Source organism: Scylla paramamosain, chromosome 32, assembly GCF_035594125.1.
Source record: "Scylla paramamosain isolate STU-SP2022 chromosome 32, ASM3559412v1, whole genome shotgun sequence".
NCBI classification, from domain to species: domain Eukaryota; kingdom Metazoa; phylum Arthropoda; class Malacostraca; order Decapoda; family Portunidae; genus Scylla; species Scylla paramamosain.
Window position 1 is genome coordinate 7,961,255 of NC_087182.1, and position 19,857 is coordinate 7,981,111.

At 40.1% G+C, this 19,857-nt stretch overlaps 1 protein-coding gene across 2 annotated transcripts; it reads right to left on the reverse strand.

Annotated features, from left to right (window-relative positions):
• Positions 1 to 9,008: 9,008 nt before the first annotated feature.
• On the reverse strand, positions 9,009 to 14,129 carry LOC135089163 (uncharacterized). Of its 2 annotated transcripts, XM_063984462.1 has the most exons (5): positions 13,986 to 14,059; positions 12,922 to 13,049; positions 10,292 to 11,461; positions 9,924 to 10,088; positions 9,009 to 9,348 (listed from the first exon to the last, which is right to left on the reverse strand). In XM_063984462.1, the coding sequence occupies exons 3-5, from the start codon at positions 11,424 to 11,426 to the stop codon at positions 9,158 to 9,160; spliced, it is 1,491 nt and encodes a 496-aa protein (XP_063840532.1). In that variant the 5' UTR covers positions 11,427 to 11,461; positions 12,922 to 13,049; positions 13,986 to 14,059; the 3' UTR covers positions 9,009 to 9,157. The 2 variants fall into 2 exon arrangements, with proteins under 2 accessions (XP_063840532.1, XP_063840531.1); XM_063984461.1 differs by lacking the exon at positions 12,922 to 13,049 and having other exon boundaries at positions 13,986 to 14,129.
• Between the last annotated feature and the right edge of the window lie 5,728 nt (positions 14,130 to 19,857).

Sequence of the window (19,857 nt, forward strand, 5' to 3'; positions counted from 1 at the left end):
CATGATAGAGAGGTGGCCCACAAAAGGTACTTAAGCCTTCCTTCACCAGAATCTCATGCACTTTATATTTCTGCCCGGAACCATGCCAAGTCTGTTCTCCAACTAGCCAAAAACTCCTTCATTAACAGAAAATGTCAAAACCTTTCAAGATCTAACTCCCCTCGTGATTTCTGGCATCTAGCCAAAAATATCCCCAATAACTTTGCTTCTTCTTCTTTCCCTCCTCTACTTCAACCAGATGGCACCACTGCTATCACATCTATTTCTAAAGCTGAACTCTTTGCTCAAACCTTTGCTAAAAACTCTACCTTGGACGATTCTTGGCTTGTTCCTCCCTCTCCTCCACCCTCTGACTACTTCATGCCTCGTATTAAAATTCTTCGTAATGATGTTTTCCATGCCCTCGCTGGCCTAAACCCTCAGAAGGCTTATGGACCTGATGGGGTCCCTCCTATTGTTCTCCGAAACTGTGCCTCCGTGCTTGCACCTTGCCTAGTCAAACTCTTTCAGCTCTGTCTGTCAACATCTACCTTTCCTTCTTGCTGGAAGTTTGCCTACATTCAACCTGTTCCTAAAAAGGGTGACCGCTCTAATCCCTCAAACTACCGTCCTATTGCTTTAATTTCCTGCTTATCTAAAGTTTTTGAATCTATCCTCAACAGGAAGATTCTTAAACATCTATCACTTCACAACCTTCTATCTGATCGCCAGTATGGGTTCCGTCAAGGCCGCTCGACTGGTGATCTTCTGGCTTTCCTTACTGAGTCTTGGTCATCCTCTTTTAGAGACTTTGGTGAAACTTTTGCTGTTGCCTTGGACATATCAAAAGCCTTTGATAGAGTCTGGCACAAAGCTTTGATTTCCAAACTACCCTCCTACGGTTTCTATCCTTCTCTCTGTAACTTCATCTCAAGTTTCCTTTCTGACCGTTCTATTGCTGCTGTGGTAGACGGTCACTGTTCTTCTCCTAAATCTATTAACAGTGGTGTTCCTCAGGGTTCTGTCCTGTCACCCACTCTCTTCTTATTATTCATTAATGATCTTCTAAAACAAACTTCTTGTCCTATCCACTCCTATGCTGATGATACCACCCTGCACTTTTCCACGTCTTTTCATAGACGTCCAACCCTTCAGGAGGTAAACATATCACGCAGGGAAGCCACAGAACGCCTGACTTCTGATCTTTCTAAAATTTCTGATTGGGGCAGAGCAAACTTGGTATTGTTCAATGCCTCAAAAACTCAATTCCTCCATCTATCAACTCGACACAATCTTCCAGACAACTATCCCCTCTTCTTCAATGACACTCAACTATCCCCCTCTTCTACACTGAACATCCTCGGTCTGTCCTTTACTTATAATCTGAACTGGAAACTTCACATCTCATCTCTAGCTAAAACAGCTTCCATGAAGTTAGGTGTTCTGAGACGTCTCCGCCAGATTTTCTCACCCCCGCAGCTGCTAACTCTGTACAAGGGCCTTATCCGTCCATGTATGGAGTATGCTTCACATGTCTGGGGGGGTTCCACTCATACTGCTGTTCTAGACAGGGTGGAATCAAAAGCTTTTCGTCTCATCAACTCCTCTCCTCTAACTGACTGTCTTCAGCCTCTCTCTCACCGCCGCAATGTTGCATCTCTAGCTGTCTTCTACCGCTATTTTCATGCTAACTGCTCTTCTGATCTTGCTAACTGCATGCCTCCCCTCCTTCCGCGGCCTCGCTGCACAAGACTTTCTTCTTTCTCTCACTCCTATTCTGTCCACCTCTCTAACGCAAGAGTTAACCAGTATTCTCAATCATTCATCCCTTTCTCTGGTAAACTCTGGAACTCCTTGCCTGCTTCTGTATTTCCACCTTCCTATGACTTGAATTCCTTCAAGAGGGAGGTTTCAAGACACTTATCCACCAATTTTTGACCACTGCTTTGACCCTTTTAGGGACTGGCATTTCAGTGGGCATTTTTTTTATTAGATTTTTGTTGCCCTTGGCCAGTATCCTTCCTACATAAAAAAAAAAAAAAAAAAAAAAATATATATATATATATATATATATATATATATATATATATATATATATATATATATATATATATATATATATATATATATATATATATATATATATATATATATATATATATATATATATGCAATATGTGAAATTCTCTCTTTAGGTCATTGTGACACTGACGATGAATGAAAAATGGATGTAGGTGAGTTTACGTGTGTGTGTGTGTGTGTGTGTGTGTGTGTGTGTGTGTGTGTGTGTGTGTGTGTGTGTGTGCGTGAGTGAATGAGTGAGCCTACGTGAATTTATTAAGAATGTACCGTGTCCTATTTGTTAAGTAACTACGCACGCATGCTAAACTATATGAGGCTACATAGAGTAAAGATGTAACTAAAAGTACAGAGATAATACACCATGGACTAGAAATACAAGAGCAACAAAAATAGGAGACCATCTAAATGTTCTTTGTTCCCTTACTCATGTTTCGCGCTCATAACCTTTTCAAAGAATGACCTGGGAGCATTTCGTGTCATCAGAGATTTAAGACTCGTATTAAGAACACCTGATTAGATTTATTTATTTTACTTTCCTGACATTACTGACTTGAGCGTCTCGTGACTCCTTGCTTCTGGTGTAAGACGCGTGACGTGACCTAGCTCCTCACGCATTCATTGACCTTAGCTTGAAGTTTACCGTCCGCTATTCAGTACGGCTTCGTAATCTGTCCAACACACACGTGTCTCCTTTCCTTTCTACATGCACCCTCTCTTTGTCGCGAGTACCAGTGCAAGCCCAAGCAATGAAAGTCGTTTAGTCAGCAGTACAGTTTCACCTAAACAACGACTGCGAATCCTTACTAAGCGCCCCGTGAACTGCAGTACTATGACTTCCGTTATAGGGACCTAAGGTTTTCCGTAATATTGCTGCTGCCAGAGTAGGGAATTGATCAGTCGAAGCACAAATGATTCGACGTGGAAATTTTGTTATGGAATAGGACTTGTCAGCATGAACAAAGAAAACTTTAGTACTGTGATTTTCATTTATAGTAATCTAAGGCTTTCCGTAATATTGTTGCTGCTAGACTGAGTAATTGATTAGTTGAGGTATAGATAACACAACGTAGATATTTTGATAAGGAATAGGTCATAAACATGGGAAACATTGCTAAATACGTGACATCCATTGTACTGTTTGGTTATAGAGATACAATACCATGTACCGCCAAAGATTGCAGTTAATGGGCGCAACATTAATACAACAGAGAAAAATGTATGTTTTTGGTTGATTTCTTTATAAGGAAGAAAACTATACAGTATGTAGTTTATTATTTAATCTCGGTAATATATACACATATAAATAGATACAATATAAAATGTGTGCTTTTTATTCTATTCTTTATTTATTTCTTAAGGAAACTGTAGTCAGTAGTTTATTATTCAATCTTAGTAGCATACACTTGCATAGGTAGATACAATAGTAAATGTAATATTGTATATTATTTTCTCGTAAGCAGGAATATTATATAGTCAGTGGGTATTTATCTAATCTCGGTAGCATACAGTACATAGATACAATTCCGTTTCTCTGGGAATCCAAGTTAAGACTATCTAATTTTTATTTCACTCCAAGGTGTGATTTGTACATCAGTCGGAAAACAGTTTTCTTGTAATATGCGAAAGCGAAGTGTGGGAGCTTAGGAATGATTCATATTGGGTCAACAGGTTCCTTAAAGTACATTGAAGACCCGGCCTGGGAAAAGTTTAGTCAACCTTTAACAAAACTACTGAGAACGTTCTCTGTCTCCCTCTGAACTTTTGGGGTCTCTGTTATGCATGACTAACAAGACAATAATATATATATATATATATATATATATATATATATATATATATATATATATATATATATATATATATATATATATATATATATATATATATATATATATATATTATTTCTCTGAGAAGCGTTCTGTCAAAGGACGTCAACAACAAAAAAAAAGTTGGGTTATTATAGAAATAACCTTAGCTTATTAATTTTCAGGCAAGGAATATTTGTTTATGGCAAAATATGACGCCTTTTTCAAGTCTTCATGTACACAATGAAGGGATCAGCAGTGAAATTGATTAACTGAATAATGAATCTAAATCTAACGTAATCTAACCTAACCAAGCCCTGGAATAAAAACGCTAGTTTTATTTCAATACTATCCCAATCCCCATCCCACAAAAAAAAATAAATAAATAAAATAAAATAAACGCAGAAAATAAGGTTCACAGAAGTGTCAGCCTCCAAAGAGTAGCTACAATTAAATGGAGTAACCAAAGTACCCATATAGTTTGACTGCAGATCTACAAATTAGATTTCTCATTAAATTGTAAGATGCTATGAATGTATTACCATGTCTCTTTATTCAAATAAAAGCAATGTTATTTTAAAAATAAAGTTGTTTTTGAGACAACGGTTTTAGTAGTGTTATTAAAAACACTCAAGATGAAGGCGGTTTTATGTTTACAGTTCATCAGGAATTCTTTATTGACACATGACCAGTGGTGAGGAATGGTGAGCCTTGCAGCACCTGCACTCAGTAACCTGTGGCAGCTTCCATACTTCAAACCGGTGAATTAGGAGTGATTAGCTGATCTCCTTTGTGTCATTTTTTACGCCTCTAGCTTCTGGTGTGATGAAAAAGGTAAATATTTCGTGGCATCCCGTTCAAATTTAGGTCTGACTACATTTTTTTCTTATCTACGAGAGAAAGGACACATCATTCGTGGTGAAATACTAATGTCTTCCTTTGTTTACTGTAAAAAATAACATCATTGCTTGTGTTACGAATCCTAAGTTGAAGTCCTGGTGAGAAAGCGCTTTCTTGGAAGAGAGAGAGAGAGAGAGAGAGAGAGAGAGAGAGAGAGAGAGAGAGAGAGAGAGAATGTGTGTGTGTGTGTGTGTGTGTGTGTGTGTGTGTGTGTGTGTGTGTGTGTGTGTGTGTGCGTGCGCGCGCGAGTATGCGTGCGTGTGTTCGTGCGTGCATCCGTGCGCGCGCGTGTGTGTGTGTGTGTGTGTGTGTGTGTGTGTGTGTGTGTTTGTTTGTTCGGCAAGGAATTAAGACCTTCCTACTCGAAAAAAGGATTAACATTGAGAGTAAAGTTCATTACACGTGTACATAACAGCTGAGAGATGAGTAGCGCCAGGACCCTGTGAAGCCTCAGCCTCACGGACCAAACTTTCAGGGTGTCGGCGAGGCACCCCACGACGGCTCCGCGGAGTATTAAGGTGACGAGTATGAAAGATCAGTGTGACGATGCGTTTTCTTCTTAGCAGAGCCAACTCACTCAGCTCGTCACGGATCCTAGACTTAATTCTCCTAATTGGTAGAGGTTTATGTCAAATTTTGTAGGTCACTCCGTTTTCAGCTTCGCATGGGTAATAAAAAAAAAAATATAGAAATGAAATACTATATCATGCTGACGTTCGTTGCTAAGACGTAGGTCAGCTGACTCCTCTGTGTTCACCAAGTCTTGGTATTTCCGTGTTTACTTCTTTGTTCTGCGGTTACGTGTTATGATACGATGTCCATATATATATATATATATATATATATATATATATATATATATATATATATATATATATATATATATATATATATATATATATATATATATATATATATATATATATATATATATATATATATATATATATATATATATATATATATATATATATATATATATATATATATATATATATATATATATATATATATATATATATATATATATATATTATAAGTTCATTTTTATCGAAGTGAGACTCAAGATCACGAGACACCAGGATCAAATCATCAGGTTATACAAACAAACCATCGCCAATAAGACCTTGAAAAAACTATTAACAAATCGCTGGCAAGTCAGGGGCGAGTTACGTAAACCCATTGGGGCACGGAGCCACTCATAATGACCTGATGGCGTAGAGAAGGCAGTAATCTCACTGCTTGAGGTCAAGAGTAGTGAATACAGTGTTATCTTTCTCGATGGACTGCAAAAGGTCACTTAAAACCGGAAGAGGATAATGATCAGGGACGATCACAGCATTAACTTTCAGAAAATCAACTACGTCACGAAAAGAACCATCTTTCTTTGGAACTAAAAACAGTGGTGAGTTCCACGGAGAGTGTGATTCTTGGATGATACCGTCTTTCAGCATTCCATCAAATAAATTCTGAACAACAGCACGCTGACTGAGGCAAACAATTAGAAGGCACAAAAGAAGGACGTGTATCAGGTTTTAACCGAATGTGATGCGCAATACGGTCTGTGACACCAAGAGGTTCATTAGGCAAAGCAACAGCCGGTTTATGTTTGAATAGCAAGTCGAGGAGACGAGACTCTGCTGTTGGGAAATCCAACACCTTAACATGAACTGAAAGCTGAGAAATGAGATCAGCAGTATCATGAGAAGTATCTGTATTAGGAGAAACAGAAACAATAAGGTGTGGAGAGTCATGAAAGGACCTACTGTAGGAGACTTCAAAAGAATCAAGAAGTACGCCGTTCTTGAGAGAAATCAGGGAACCGGTTAGGTTAGTCACCAAAGCATCACTTACATGATCTCGGACACAAGAAAGAGTGCTTTCAAGAGCCGACCTATGAATGCGGACAGACGAAGACAAAGATAAGACGCAGGAGTCAACAGGCGCATTTGCCACGCGAACGAGAAGGCAAACAGCACTCATGGGGCCCACTCGCTGATCTCCAATCACAGCAGAACAGACATCCACAGCAGAGACTGATCGTTTCGACTCTGTGAAATCAGGCAATGACAAACCATGATCTGTGGTGCGTGAACGCTTAAAAGTGTGAACAGGAGGTTTAGAGGCTAAGAGTAGTGCTGGAATGTCCATTGCAATATCTTCATATGAAATAGCATGATGTTGAGGAAAAACATCAATACCATGAGTCACAAACGAGTCAAGTCCTAATAGACCATCGCTGTTAAGGACTAAATCAGATGTTACAAAAAATTTTGCTTCAAATGGTGGTGAATTTTTGGCAAGAGACAAGGGGAGAACAACTGTACCAAGGACATGTAAGGAAGAACCTTGTAAACTGAAAAGATTATTGTCAGTAGGCTGTAAGGGAAGGTTATGTAAGTCCTTAAGTTTGGAATAAGCCTGGACACTCTAAGAGATTACAAGAAGCACTAGTGTCAGCTCCCAAGGAAAGAGGAGTGTCATAAGAAAAAACACTGGTAAACTTGCATACCTTGAAAGGCAGCAATGACATTGGGAAGAGTGAGAGAGTGCTCAGAACAAGACGGCACTAATCTTTCCCGCGTTGAATTTGACGGCAGTGAAAATATGACTGAAAGGCTGTTACAACTTGCTCTTGCTGCCATTGTAGAATTTTGAAACATTCCTCTGTCATGTGATTACTTGTACCATGAACAAGACAGAATTTAGATGGACGCTCAAGAGATATTCGAGGTCTCGGGGCCGGAGACGACGAGCGCGTTTACCGTGTCTGAGCAGAGGAGTGAAAATGGACATGATGACCAGGTGATGAAGGTTTAGGACGAGAGTGGCCTGAAAACTTGAGTTTTTCTTAAGAAGGAAGCAATATGAGTAGGCGTGACCATCTTTGCAACAGTAAGTACATGAAAAAGCTGGACGCCGGGAAGGCAACAGTTGAGAGATAACACGCTCAACGGGAGACGTCTGAGGTGGTGAAGGTATAGGAAACGAGTCATTTACAACAGGTGACAGGCTATGAGCATGAGGCAGTTCCTGCAGTTTGTTACTGATTTTCATGGCAAAATAAAAAAAAAAGATAGTCAGTGGGTTTAATCTCACTGATGGAAGCAACACGCCTTTCCCGAGGAGTATGATAATTAACATAAGTCTCTAAGAAGACTTGTAGTTTATCTAGACTCATCTGGCCATTTTGTATCCAATTTCCAAACTTCAAAAATTCAGTGGCATTATGTGCGCACTCGGTAGCATGAACTTGACCGACCATGTGACCTACATACTCGTATCTGAGCTGTGTAGTAAGCGACTCAGCATAACGAAAAGTCCAAAGAAAGGAATCGTGAGTCCGTGAAGCTCCAAAGGCACGCAAGAAATTACTACTACAAAACTCAGCGTAATCATCTTGAGGCATACAAGATTTAAAGCAGCGAGCAGACATCATGGTAAAGGCAAGTGTGTCTGGGATTAATTGTGACCTGACAAAAGACATCTTGTCTGCCCCAGAGGTGATGCAGCTTTTTGTCATCAAGTCCTCACATTACTGTAAAAACGACAGTACTGAGAAGTTGGATCCTCACCCCCAAATCTTTTAATGGTAGGGTCCTGGTGCAGGAGTTTGATAGTGGAGGGAGAAGGAGAACCCATAGCAGCATCAGCAGAAGCAGTAGCAGCAGCAGTAGGCAGAGTAGAAGCAATAGTAGGATTAGACATTGTAGAATTGCCATTTCTTAAAAAAAACATTTACCAAAAAATAAATAAATAAATAAAAAATACACAAGAAAGAAAAAAAATGCACAAGAGAAACGTACATAAAAAAGTAAACATAAAGACACAGAATATAAATGAATAATATATCAGCAATAATTAAAATATATATAGCAATAATGTGATAAGTGGAACAATAACAGTGAAATGTAAGCAAGTGACAAAAAATTCTAAGCAACTGCTGGCCAGATATGACAGGAATTAAGCAAATATTGGTTATATATATATATATATATATATATATATATATATATATATATATATATATATATATATATATATATATATATATATATATATATATATATATATATATATATATATATATATATATATATATATATATATATATATATATATATATATATATATATATATATATATATATATATATATATATATATATATATATATATATATATATATATATATATATATATATATATATATATATATATATATATATATATATATATATGGACAAACTATCATAGTGTCAATGGGGTGATAATAATATTGTGGGCGTGGTGTGGAGTACGCTGGACTCCTACTTCGTCTCGCCGCCCCTTCCCTCTTCTTACTGCAGGGTATTGCACAGCTAATGGTGGTGGCCGCCCCTCACACCGCAGTCAAGGCACACGGAAGGTTTTCTGCAGGGTGCTCTCATAGCAGCACGCCTGTTTAGCCTCGCCGTCAAACTTATTCTTGCAGGAAAAAAGAATCTGGTGCATGGTGTTGGTGACGCGCTCCAGCACCTGTGTGATGTTGTGGCCGCGGTGCTGCTCCATCAGACGGCACACGATGTCCACGTACATCGACCCTACAACAAGCCAGCACGTGTCACTTGCCATTGTCTCTTTCACTTACTTTGTTGTATCTCGCGTACATCAGTTCATGAGCAGCAGCTGGGATCACAGTATGTTAACTTACATCAGATGTAAGCATCTCCATTCGCTGGATTTTTAATTCTTAATAGGTATATGTTAAAGTTTTTGTTTTATTTTATTCCTTTTAATGAGAAAAATGTCATAATTAGCGAACACACACACACACACACACACACACACACACACACACACACACACACACACACACACACACACACACACACACACACACACACACACACACACACACACACACACACACACACACACACACACACACACACACACACACACACACACACACACACACACACACACATTAGGGAATCGTACATATTTGTGTTTTATACCAACGGCTACGTGCTTCTCTGAGTAACCACGATTCCTCGCCACAAGACTACGGCATATGTGCATGATTGTCGAACAATGGAATTAATTAGATTAGTGCTACGTGAAAATAGGTTGAGGGTCCGTGCCCTTGCCTGAGTGAATGAGGTGAACACCTTACCTCCATCGGGGTGGCGGAATGCATACTGCCGAGGCAGCGTGGCGCTGGCCACCAGGCGGTCCATCTGGTAGTACACGGCGGTGATGTTTAGGTGGTCCTCAGTCACCTCCGAATATGACACATTGCCTTTAAAATGGCTGTCCATCGTCACGAGCATTGCACTTCCTTGGAGGAAAATGAGGAAAATAAGACTCAAGAAGCTAAAGAAGAAATGAAGGCAGGAAAAATCTTTCATTCTTTAGGCTTCAGTGAAATGACTGCAGTGAAGTGTCATTCAAAATTGACAAAAATACTTCATGAATTAATTTGCATATTCATAACACGTTACATCAGCCAGGTAGTCAGGATGTTATCCTCCCTCTACTCACTTTTCCTTCGTAGGCGAATGGTAGAGTTGCCTTGGCATTGAGTCATGAAAAAGATTTTGGGTTTTTTCCTGAAATGGTCCAGTATAGAAAACTCGTGAATGATAGCTTTCCTCTCAATGCGATAGCCGTCCGCCAATTCCATAGTCTCCTCCGAACCATGAGACATAAACCAGTATACGATGGAGTCATAGTATTTATATTTAGGTTTTCGAAGTAACCTAAGGCATTCTTCTAACTTCTCCTTATCTGGGTTTTCTTCGATTTGCACTGTGTAGCCCAGAGATTTTCCAAATGCGTGTTTCACCTTCTCAATCTCGGCCTCCGCCCCTTTCCTACCACGAGTGACGCAGAACACCACGCAAAGCCCTGCGGGGCGTTCCCCTGCAGGGTAGTCGTCCATGCTGCTGATCGCCTCTGACAGCACACGCCTCTCAGCATCGCTCTCCGTCTGGCTCTGCAACTTTTCCAAGAGAGCCTTTAGCTTACTGGTGTATATGCGGTTCAGCTTGTTGTTTAATTCTAGTGTCCTAATTAAGTAGAAGAATAGAGCTTCTTTGAGGCCCTTCGTTTGTTCTAGTTTGTCGGCAGAAACCTTGAGATGTGTATCCACAAACTCATTCAGCACATTGTTTTCCACAGTAAGGCCGAACAGCTGCATCACTTGGCGGTCGGTGAGCGCGTCACAAAGTCGGAGCATCCTCAGATTCTCAGCATAAATTAACAAGTTTCCTTCTATTTCCTCCTCAGTAAGGCTGAGTTTTTTCTGCACATTCTTGGTTTTCTCTTCGAGGTGGCTACATTCTACGCCTAAATGGCGGCACACGTGTACCAGCGTCAGCAGGTCTTCGTCGTCCTTTCTTACGCTCAAATCATTTGCCAGTGTCCCAGCGGCTAGACTGATAAAGGGATACTCCTGCAGGTGTTTAACTCGGGCCTTCAGTATGTCCGTCACACACACAAATCTGTGCTGCCTGTCCTGAAGCACCGACAGGAAGGCGTCTCTCGCTTTCGTTGGCGCTGAGGTGAGATCGTCTTGGTGGTCGATGTCGTGGGAAGTCATATCGCCGATATCTAGAAGGAATAGGAGTTTCACCTGCACGGCTGGAGCCAGGCAGTTCCACTGCAACACTTCCATCTTCTTTCCTCTCCTGGGAAGCACGTTGCCGTCTCCTGCAAGACACCACGTTTAGAAAACTTCTCCACTATTCAACACTTGCCTGACTACAGTCGTTTATGATCTTATTTTGTCTGTGATGTCATATCCGATGTTGTAATATCATATTACGTGATTATTTTATCCCGAGAGAGAGAGAGAGAGAGAGAGAGAGAGAGAGAGAGAGAGAGAGAGAGAGAGAGAGAGAGAGAGAGAGAGAGAGAGAGAGAGAGAGAGAGAGAAAGAGAGAGAGAGAGAGAGAGAGAGAGAGAGAGAGAGAGAGAGAGAGAGAGAGAGAGAGAGAGAGAGAGAGAGAGAGAGAGAGGGGGGGGGGGAGGAGGGAGGGAGGGATTGCAATGTGTCACGTAGAGCTGCCAAATGTGACACGTGAACGTCCCAAGTGATAAGGAGGGCCAGCATAGTGCTAGACAACAGTTACTTAAGGGAATGGTTTTAATGCTATTACCAATATTACTATTGCTACTACTACTACTGCTGCTACTATTACTACTACTACTACTACTACTACTACTACTACTACTACTACTACTACTACTACTACTACTACTACTACTACTACTACTATTACTACTACTACTACTACTGCTACTAGTATTGCACTCCACGCACTCCACGTCTGTCTCTCGTACCTGAGTCAGCAAATTCTTCAGGATGCACTTAAGCTTTGAAGGGGAACAGAGGAGTGGCGTTCTCATGGGATGAATTTGGGTGGTGATGTGGTGAGTGAGCGGGTGTGTGGAAGTATTGGTGATATGGTGGTATAACCCTGATATGGATAGTATTATGGTGCTATAGGTGAAATATGGTGATGGTGGTGATGTCTTGTGAGGTTTGAGGAGGTGAAATACGGGAACTGTTATTTAGTGATGCGTTGACGGCGTCTGGGAAGATTCCTGCAGCTGGGAAAAATATTCCAGTGGCCTGTGAAGGAGTAAAAGAGTTCTAGTGCTTTGTGAAGAGACGGGAATGTCATGTATTGGTGTGTATAAATTTTACGCAATAAGGGAGGCGATATAAGAGCCTGAGTAAAGAGAAACTTATGGTGATTGAGTGTGGGAATTAACCTGTATTGGTCTAAGGCAGGAATTTGTTCCCTAATTTCCTTTAATTGCACTACCTTAATTTACCTGTAAGTTAACAGGATTTCGAATATATTCTGTTATTATATAGAATACTTATGTTTTCTACCCCAACACTGACTGAGGTGATTTCTGGTGTGCTGTGTGGTTTTGGGTGAGAGGGTTTAATAGCTGGCGATTTCGGATAGGTCGGATAGGTATTTCGAGGCCTTTAAAATCCAGACCTTTAAAACTTTCTGGGATCAGTATAACGTCCACTTTCTTGGAAAGGTAACAGGGATCGTGACACTACTACTACTACTACTACTACTACTACTACTACTACTACTACTACTACTGCTACTATTACTACTACTACTACTACAACCAGCACCAACATAAATAGTAGTAGCAGAAGCCGTTGTTGTTGTTGTTGTTGTTGTTGTTGTTGTTGTTGTTGATGCTGAATCATTGACAGACGTACCACCGACCATCAGCGATCTTTACCCCCTTCAGGAGTACATAACTGTAACACCGATATACGTTTCGATAAAGCAAACTAGTGATGTTGAAATTTAAACAGTGAATCAGCACGAACACCACTGAGAGGCTGGCTATAAATATGAAAAAAAAAAAAAGTCATGTTATGGAGTGGAATGATAAGCTAAACGAATGGTAACGTGACCATCTAATGAAGACGAATCATTAACTTCGCCGAAATTAATGCAAAGTAGCCATGTTTCTGAGATATAATGTATGTAGTGATGCGCTCTTTACATTTCTTCTGTGCTCTTAGAATTCTGGCATAATGTTGCTTCTTCACCAGTCGTTTAGCTATGCTTATGGTTAGACTTCGTAGAAAGGGAGGGTGAATAGGAAGGGAGATTTAGCGGTCATTCAAGAGGGAACCAAACACACTTGCTACACTCGAAAGGAAAGGGGCATTCTTGTTATTTCAGCAAGGCAGATACGATTATAAATGGAAGCGTAGAACAAGGTCAGGAGGTGACTGATGAGATCATAGTGTGAAGTAATTTCGCATGTGTTTTTTAATCATAAGAGTGATATTGTATTTGTGCACTGAACTCTGACCACCATAAGCACATTTGCAACTCGGTGGGCTACTGACCTAAAGTTTGCCTCTGATGGAAGGACTGAAATTTAGATGGAACTTATTTGATACTGACTATGCAACACTCAGGACTTTAGCAAGACATCTTACCCTTTCAGTGCTACACAGCCTGGAGAATACTTAACATATCTACAATTCTCTTGTTTTATGTGGCATGTGATTGTTAACAATGATCTGGATGTTAGTATGAGATGACCGTAGTAGAAAAAGGTGTTACGGCAGCGTAGCGACCTCAAACCACTGGGGAAGACCTTTATCCTGAAGTAAAGCCATATAGGATGATAAAAGAAAATTAAGTAAAGCTAGACCAATATCAGCAGAACTTCTCACCTTCATCCTCCATCGTTGGTGAGTCGTGGTTATGTGTCGCTCCTGTCCTCTGTCCTCATCACGCGTCACTCCCTCACCACAGTAATGAGTTCCTCATCGCCACGGTATCTGCCATCTGCTCTTATCAGCGTTATCGATGTGGATTTTCGTTTATGTTATTAATATGTGGTGCGCGTCACACAAGTTAATCTGAGATATCAACCCACATTGATAACAGTGGTTCGGCTGCGTCGTTTAGGATTGCCACATTTTCCGTAGTTCGTGTGTGTGTGTGTGTGTGTGTGTGTGTGTGTGTGTGTGTGTGTGTGTGTTTACTCATTGTGATACGATAAAAGACTTCTCCTAGTTTCCCTCGGTGTGTTTGTCTTACTGAGCTCCACAAATTATCTAAAAACGCCAATGTGTACGGATTAATGTATTAAAGTAACACGTTTTATAGCTGATGTCACTTACCTAAACAGGAATAGAACTTAAAAAAAAAAAAAAAAGTTAAATTTATGCGTAGGAACTATAAGTGGATACAGGTATGTATGTTTTACACAGGTACTGGTACATGTCAGTCTCCTTAATTACAGCATCCCCTATGTTTTTTATGTTGTTATGCTCTTATTCAGTTACTGGTCGTTGTTATCTACATTAAGATTAAAACTTTATATGATAAGTATATTTACAATTTCCACACTTTTATTAGCACATATTAATTATTTCTTATTGTCCTTGTCGATGTCATTGTTGGTGGCCTTCCTTCAAATACTTCTTTTTCTGATCAGTGAAACGGTTAGCCATCTCACCATGACTATTTTCAAAGACCACAGAGATGATTAGCTGAGTTCTCAAGAATGTTTCTCATGTTAATAATGTAGAATCTTGTTTCAATAGAACTGTAAAACACCTTAAAAAACCATGTAACTTCATCTATAACCTATTGAATGTACTAAAGGTGCGGCCAGAAGTGTTTCAGAATATGGTCTCTGATTGAAAAAACTCATTTCCAGTTATTACTGCACAAAAAGTTCAGTCCGTCAGTCAGTCATTCCCTCCTGGTACATTAACTCCTTCAATGAGATGACTCCTACGTCGGCATCATGAAGCAACAATGGAATATACGATGACACATAAGTAGGCGTCAAGGTTATATTCTACTTTAGTTGTTGTTGAGCAATCCCGTATCCTGTTTTGACTTGTCTTGACAGGCTCAGTATATGTGCTTGAGGTTCTGTTGATCCTCCACCCTCCCTGTTTCCACCGGTCACATAAATGAACTACCCCATGCCTCACCCTCTATCCAGAATGAGGAAGTCTCAATGGCAGAGCCTTACATCATAGTTTCCTTACCCTGTGGTCCTTCCTTTATCTTCCATATCCCCCTATCCTTCTCTTCCTCCTATATCCCCTCCACCAGGCAGGGGAGACCGTAAAGGGGGGTACAGTTCCCCCGTTGCCTTTTTACCCTCCTCTCCCTTCCTCCTCCCTACAATCTCTCTCTCTCTCTCTCTCTCTCTCTCTCTCTCTCTCTCTCTCTCTCTCTCTCTCTCTCTCTCTCTCTCTCTCTCTCTCTCTCTCTCTCTCTCTCCAGGAAAGGGAGATAGTGCGGGGGGTACATTTCCTCCCTTCCTCCCTACATCTCTCTCTCTCTCTCTCTCTCTCTCTCTCTCTCTCTCTCTCTCTCTCTCTCTCTCTCTCTCTCTCTCTCTCTCTCTCTCTCTCTCTCTCTCTGTGTGTGTGTGTGTGTGTGTGTGTGTGTGTGTGTGTGTGTGTGCTGATGCGGCTGGGAAGGTCGTCTTATGATAATTACTGATGAATGAAGATATTGGACGCGAGTCTATTATTTCCTTTCGTACGTGTGTGTATATATATATATATATATATATATATATATATATATATATATATATATATATATATATATATATATATATATATATATATATATATATATATATATATATATATATATATATATATATATATATATATATATATATATATATATATATATATATATATATATATATATATATATATATATATATATATATATATATATATATATATATATATATATATATATATATATATATATATATATATATATATATATATATATATATATATATATATATATATATATATATATATATATATATATATATATATATATATATATATATATATATATATATATATATATATATATATATATATATATATATATATATATATATATATATATATATATATATATATATATATATATATATATATATATATATATATATATATATATATATATATATATATATATGTAATTTCCAAACTATCCTCCTGCGGCTTCTATCCTTCTCTTTGTAACTTCATCTCAAGCTTCCTTTCTGACCGTTTTATTCCTGCTGTGGTAGACGGTCACTGTTCTTCTCCTAAATCTATTAACAGTGGTGTTCCTCAGGTTTCTGTCCTGTCACCCACTCTCTTCCTATTATTCATCAATGATCTTCTAAACCAAACTTCTTGCCCTATCCACTCCTATGCTAATGATACCACCCTGCACTTTTCCACGTCTTTTCATAAACGTCCAAACCCTTTTAGGAAGTACACAGTTCACGCAGGGAAGCCACAGAACACCTGACTTCTGATCCCTCTAAAATTTCTGATTAGGGCAGAGCAAACTTGGTATTGTTCAGTGCCTCAAAAACTCAATTCCTCCATCTATCAGCTCGACACAACCTTCCATACAACTATCTCCTCTTCTTCAGTGATACTCAACTGTCCCCCTCTTCTTTCTTTTCTTTTTTTTTTATGTAGGAAAGACACTGGCCAGGGACAACAAAATTCAATAAAAAAAATGCCCACTTAAATGCCAGTCCCATAAAAGGGTCAAAGCAGTGGTCAAAAATTGATGAATAAGTGTCTTGAAACCTCCCTCTTGAAGGAATTCAAGTCATAGGAAGGTGGAAATACAGAAGCAGGCAGGGAGTTCCAGAGTTTACCAGAGAAAGGGATGAATGATTGAGAGTACTGGTTAACTCTTGCGTTAGAGAGATGGAAAGTCTTGTGCAGCGAGGCCGCGGGAGGAGGGGAGGCATGCAGTTAACAAGATCAGAAGAGCAGTTAGCATGAAAATAGCGGTAGAAGACAGCTAGAGATGCAACATTGCGGCGGTGAGAGAGAGGCTGAAGACAATCAGTTAGAGGAGAGGAGTTGATGAGACGAAAAGCTTTTGATTCCACCCTGTCTAGAAGAGCAGTATGAGTGGAACCCCCCCAGACATGTGAAGCATACACCATACATGGACGGATAAGGCCCTTATACAGAGTTAGCAGCTGGGGGGTGAGAAAAACTGGCGGAGACGTCTCAGAACACCTAACTTCATAGAAGCTGTTTTAGCAAGAGATGAGATGTGAAGTTTCCAGTTCAGATTATAAGTAAAGGACAGACCAAGGATGTTCAGTGTAGAAGAGGGGGACAGTTGAGTGTCATTGAAGAAGAGGGAATAGTTGTCTGGAAGGTTGTGTCGAGTTGATAGATGGAGGAATTGAGTTTTTGAGGCATTGAACAATACCAAGTTTGCTCTGTCCCAATCAGAAATTTTAGAAAGATCAGAAGTCAAGCGTTCTGTGGCTTCCCTGCGTGAAATATTTACCTGCTGAAGGGTTGGACGTCTATGAAAAAACGTGGAAAAGTGCAGGGTGGTATCATAAGCGTAGGAGTGGATAGGACAAGAAGTTTGGTTTAGAAGGTCATTGATCAATAATAAGAAGAGAGTGGGTGACAGGACAGAACCCTGAGGAACACTACTGTTAATAGATTTAGGAGAAGAACGGTGACCGTCTACCACAGAAACTTGAGATAAAGATGAGGTTATAGAGAGGAGAGAAGCCGTAGGAGGGTAGTTTGGAAATCAAAGCTTTGTGCCAGACTCTATCAAAAGCTTTTGATATGTCCAAGGCAACAGCAAAAGTTTCACCAAAATCTCTAAAAGAGGATGACCAAGACTCAGTAAGGAATGCCAGAAGATCACCAGTAGAGCGGCCTTGACGGAACCCATACTGGCGATCAGATAGAAGGTTGTGAAGTGATAGATGTTTAAGAATCTTCCAGTTGAGGATAGATTCAAAAACTTTAGATAGGCAGGAAATTAAAGCAATAGGACGGTAGTTTGAGGGATTAGAAGAGTCACCCTTTTTAGGAACAGGTTGAATGTAGGCAAACTTCCAGCAAAAAGGAAAGGTAGATGTTGACAGACAGAGCTGAAAGAGTTTGACTAGGCAAGGTGCAAGCACGAAGGCACAGTTTCGGAGAACAATAGGAGGGATCCTATCAGGTTCATAAGCCTTCCGAGGGTTTAGGCCAGCGAGGGCATGGAAAACATCACTGCAAAGAATTTTAATAGGTGGCATGAAGTAGTCAGAGGGTGGAGGAGAGGGAGGAACAAGCCAAGAATCATCCAAGGCAGAGTTTTTAGCAAAGGTTTGAGCGAAGAGTTCAGCTTTAGAAATAGATGTGATAGCAGTGGTGTCATCTGGTTGAAACAGAGGAGGGAAAGAAGAAGAAGCAAAGTTATTGCAGATATTTTTGGCTAGATGCCAGAAGTCACCAGGGGAGTTAGATCTTGAAAGGTTTTGACACTTTCTGTTAATGAAGGAGTTTTTGGCTAGTTGGAGAACAGACTTGGCATGGTTCCGGGCAGAAATATAAAGTGCATGAGATTCTGGTGATGGAAGGCTTAAGTACATTTTGTGGGCCACCTCTCTATCATGTATAGCACGAGAACAAGCTGTATTAAACCAAGGTTTAGAAGGTTTAGGACGAGAAAATGAGTGAGGAATGTATGCCTCCATGTCAGACACTATCACCTCTGTTATGCGCTCAGCACACAAAGACGGGTCTCTGACACGAAAGCAGTAGTCATTCCAAGGAAAATCAGCAAAATACCTCCTCAGGTCCCCCCAAGTAGCAGAGGCAAAACGCCAGAGGCACCTTTGCTTAGGGGGATCCTGAGGAGGGATTGGAGTGATAGGACAAGATAAAGATATGAGATTGTGATCGGAGGAGCCCAACGGAGAAGAAAGGGTGAAAACATAAGCAGAAGGATTAGAGGTCAGGAAAAGGTCAAGAATGTTGGGCGTATCTCCAAGACGGTCAGGAATACGAGTAGGATGTTGCACCAATTGTTCTAGGTCGTGGAGGATAGCAAAGTTGTAAGCTAGTTCACCAGGATGGTCAGTGAAGGGAGAGGAAAGCCAAAGCTGGTGGTGAACATTGAAGTCTCCAAGAATGGAGATCTCTGCAAAAGGGAAGAGTCAGAATGTGCTTCACTTTGGAAGTTAAGTAGTCAAAGAATTTCTTATAGTCAGAGGAGTTAGGTGAGAGGTATACAGCACAGATAAATTTAGTTTGAGAGTGACTGTAGTCGTAGCCAGATGGTGGAAAACTCGGAAGATTCAAAAGCGTGGGCACGAGAGCAGGTTAAGTCATTGCGCACATAAACGCAGCATACAGCTTTGGATCGAAAATGAGGATAGAGAAAGTAGAAGGGAACAGAAAAGGGGCTACTGTCAGTTGCCTCAGACACCTGAATTTCAGTGAGGAAAAGAAGATGAGGTTTAGAAGAGGAGAGGTGGTGTTCTACAGATTGAAAATTAGATCTTAGACCGCGAATGTTACAGAAGTTAATGAAGAAAAAGTTGAGGGGGGGTGTCAAGACACTTAGGGTCGTCGTCAGAAGGGCAGTCCGACCTGGGGACATATGTGGTCGCCTCCCCAGATGGGGACTCCGAGGCTGGTATAGGTGTCGCCATGAATTTTGAAATTTTGAGTGAAGGGTGTGTGTGTTATTAGGTGCTTGTAGTTTTGTGTGGAGGAAGAGAGTTGT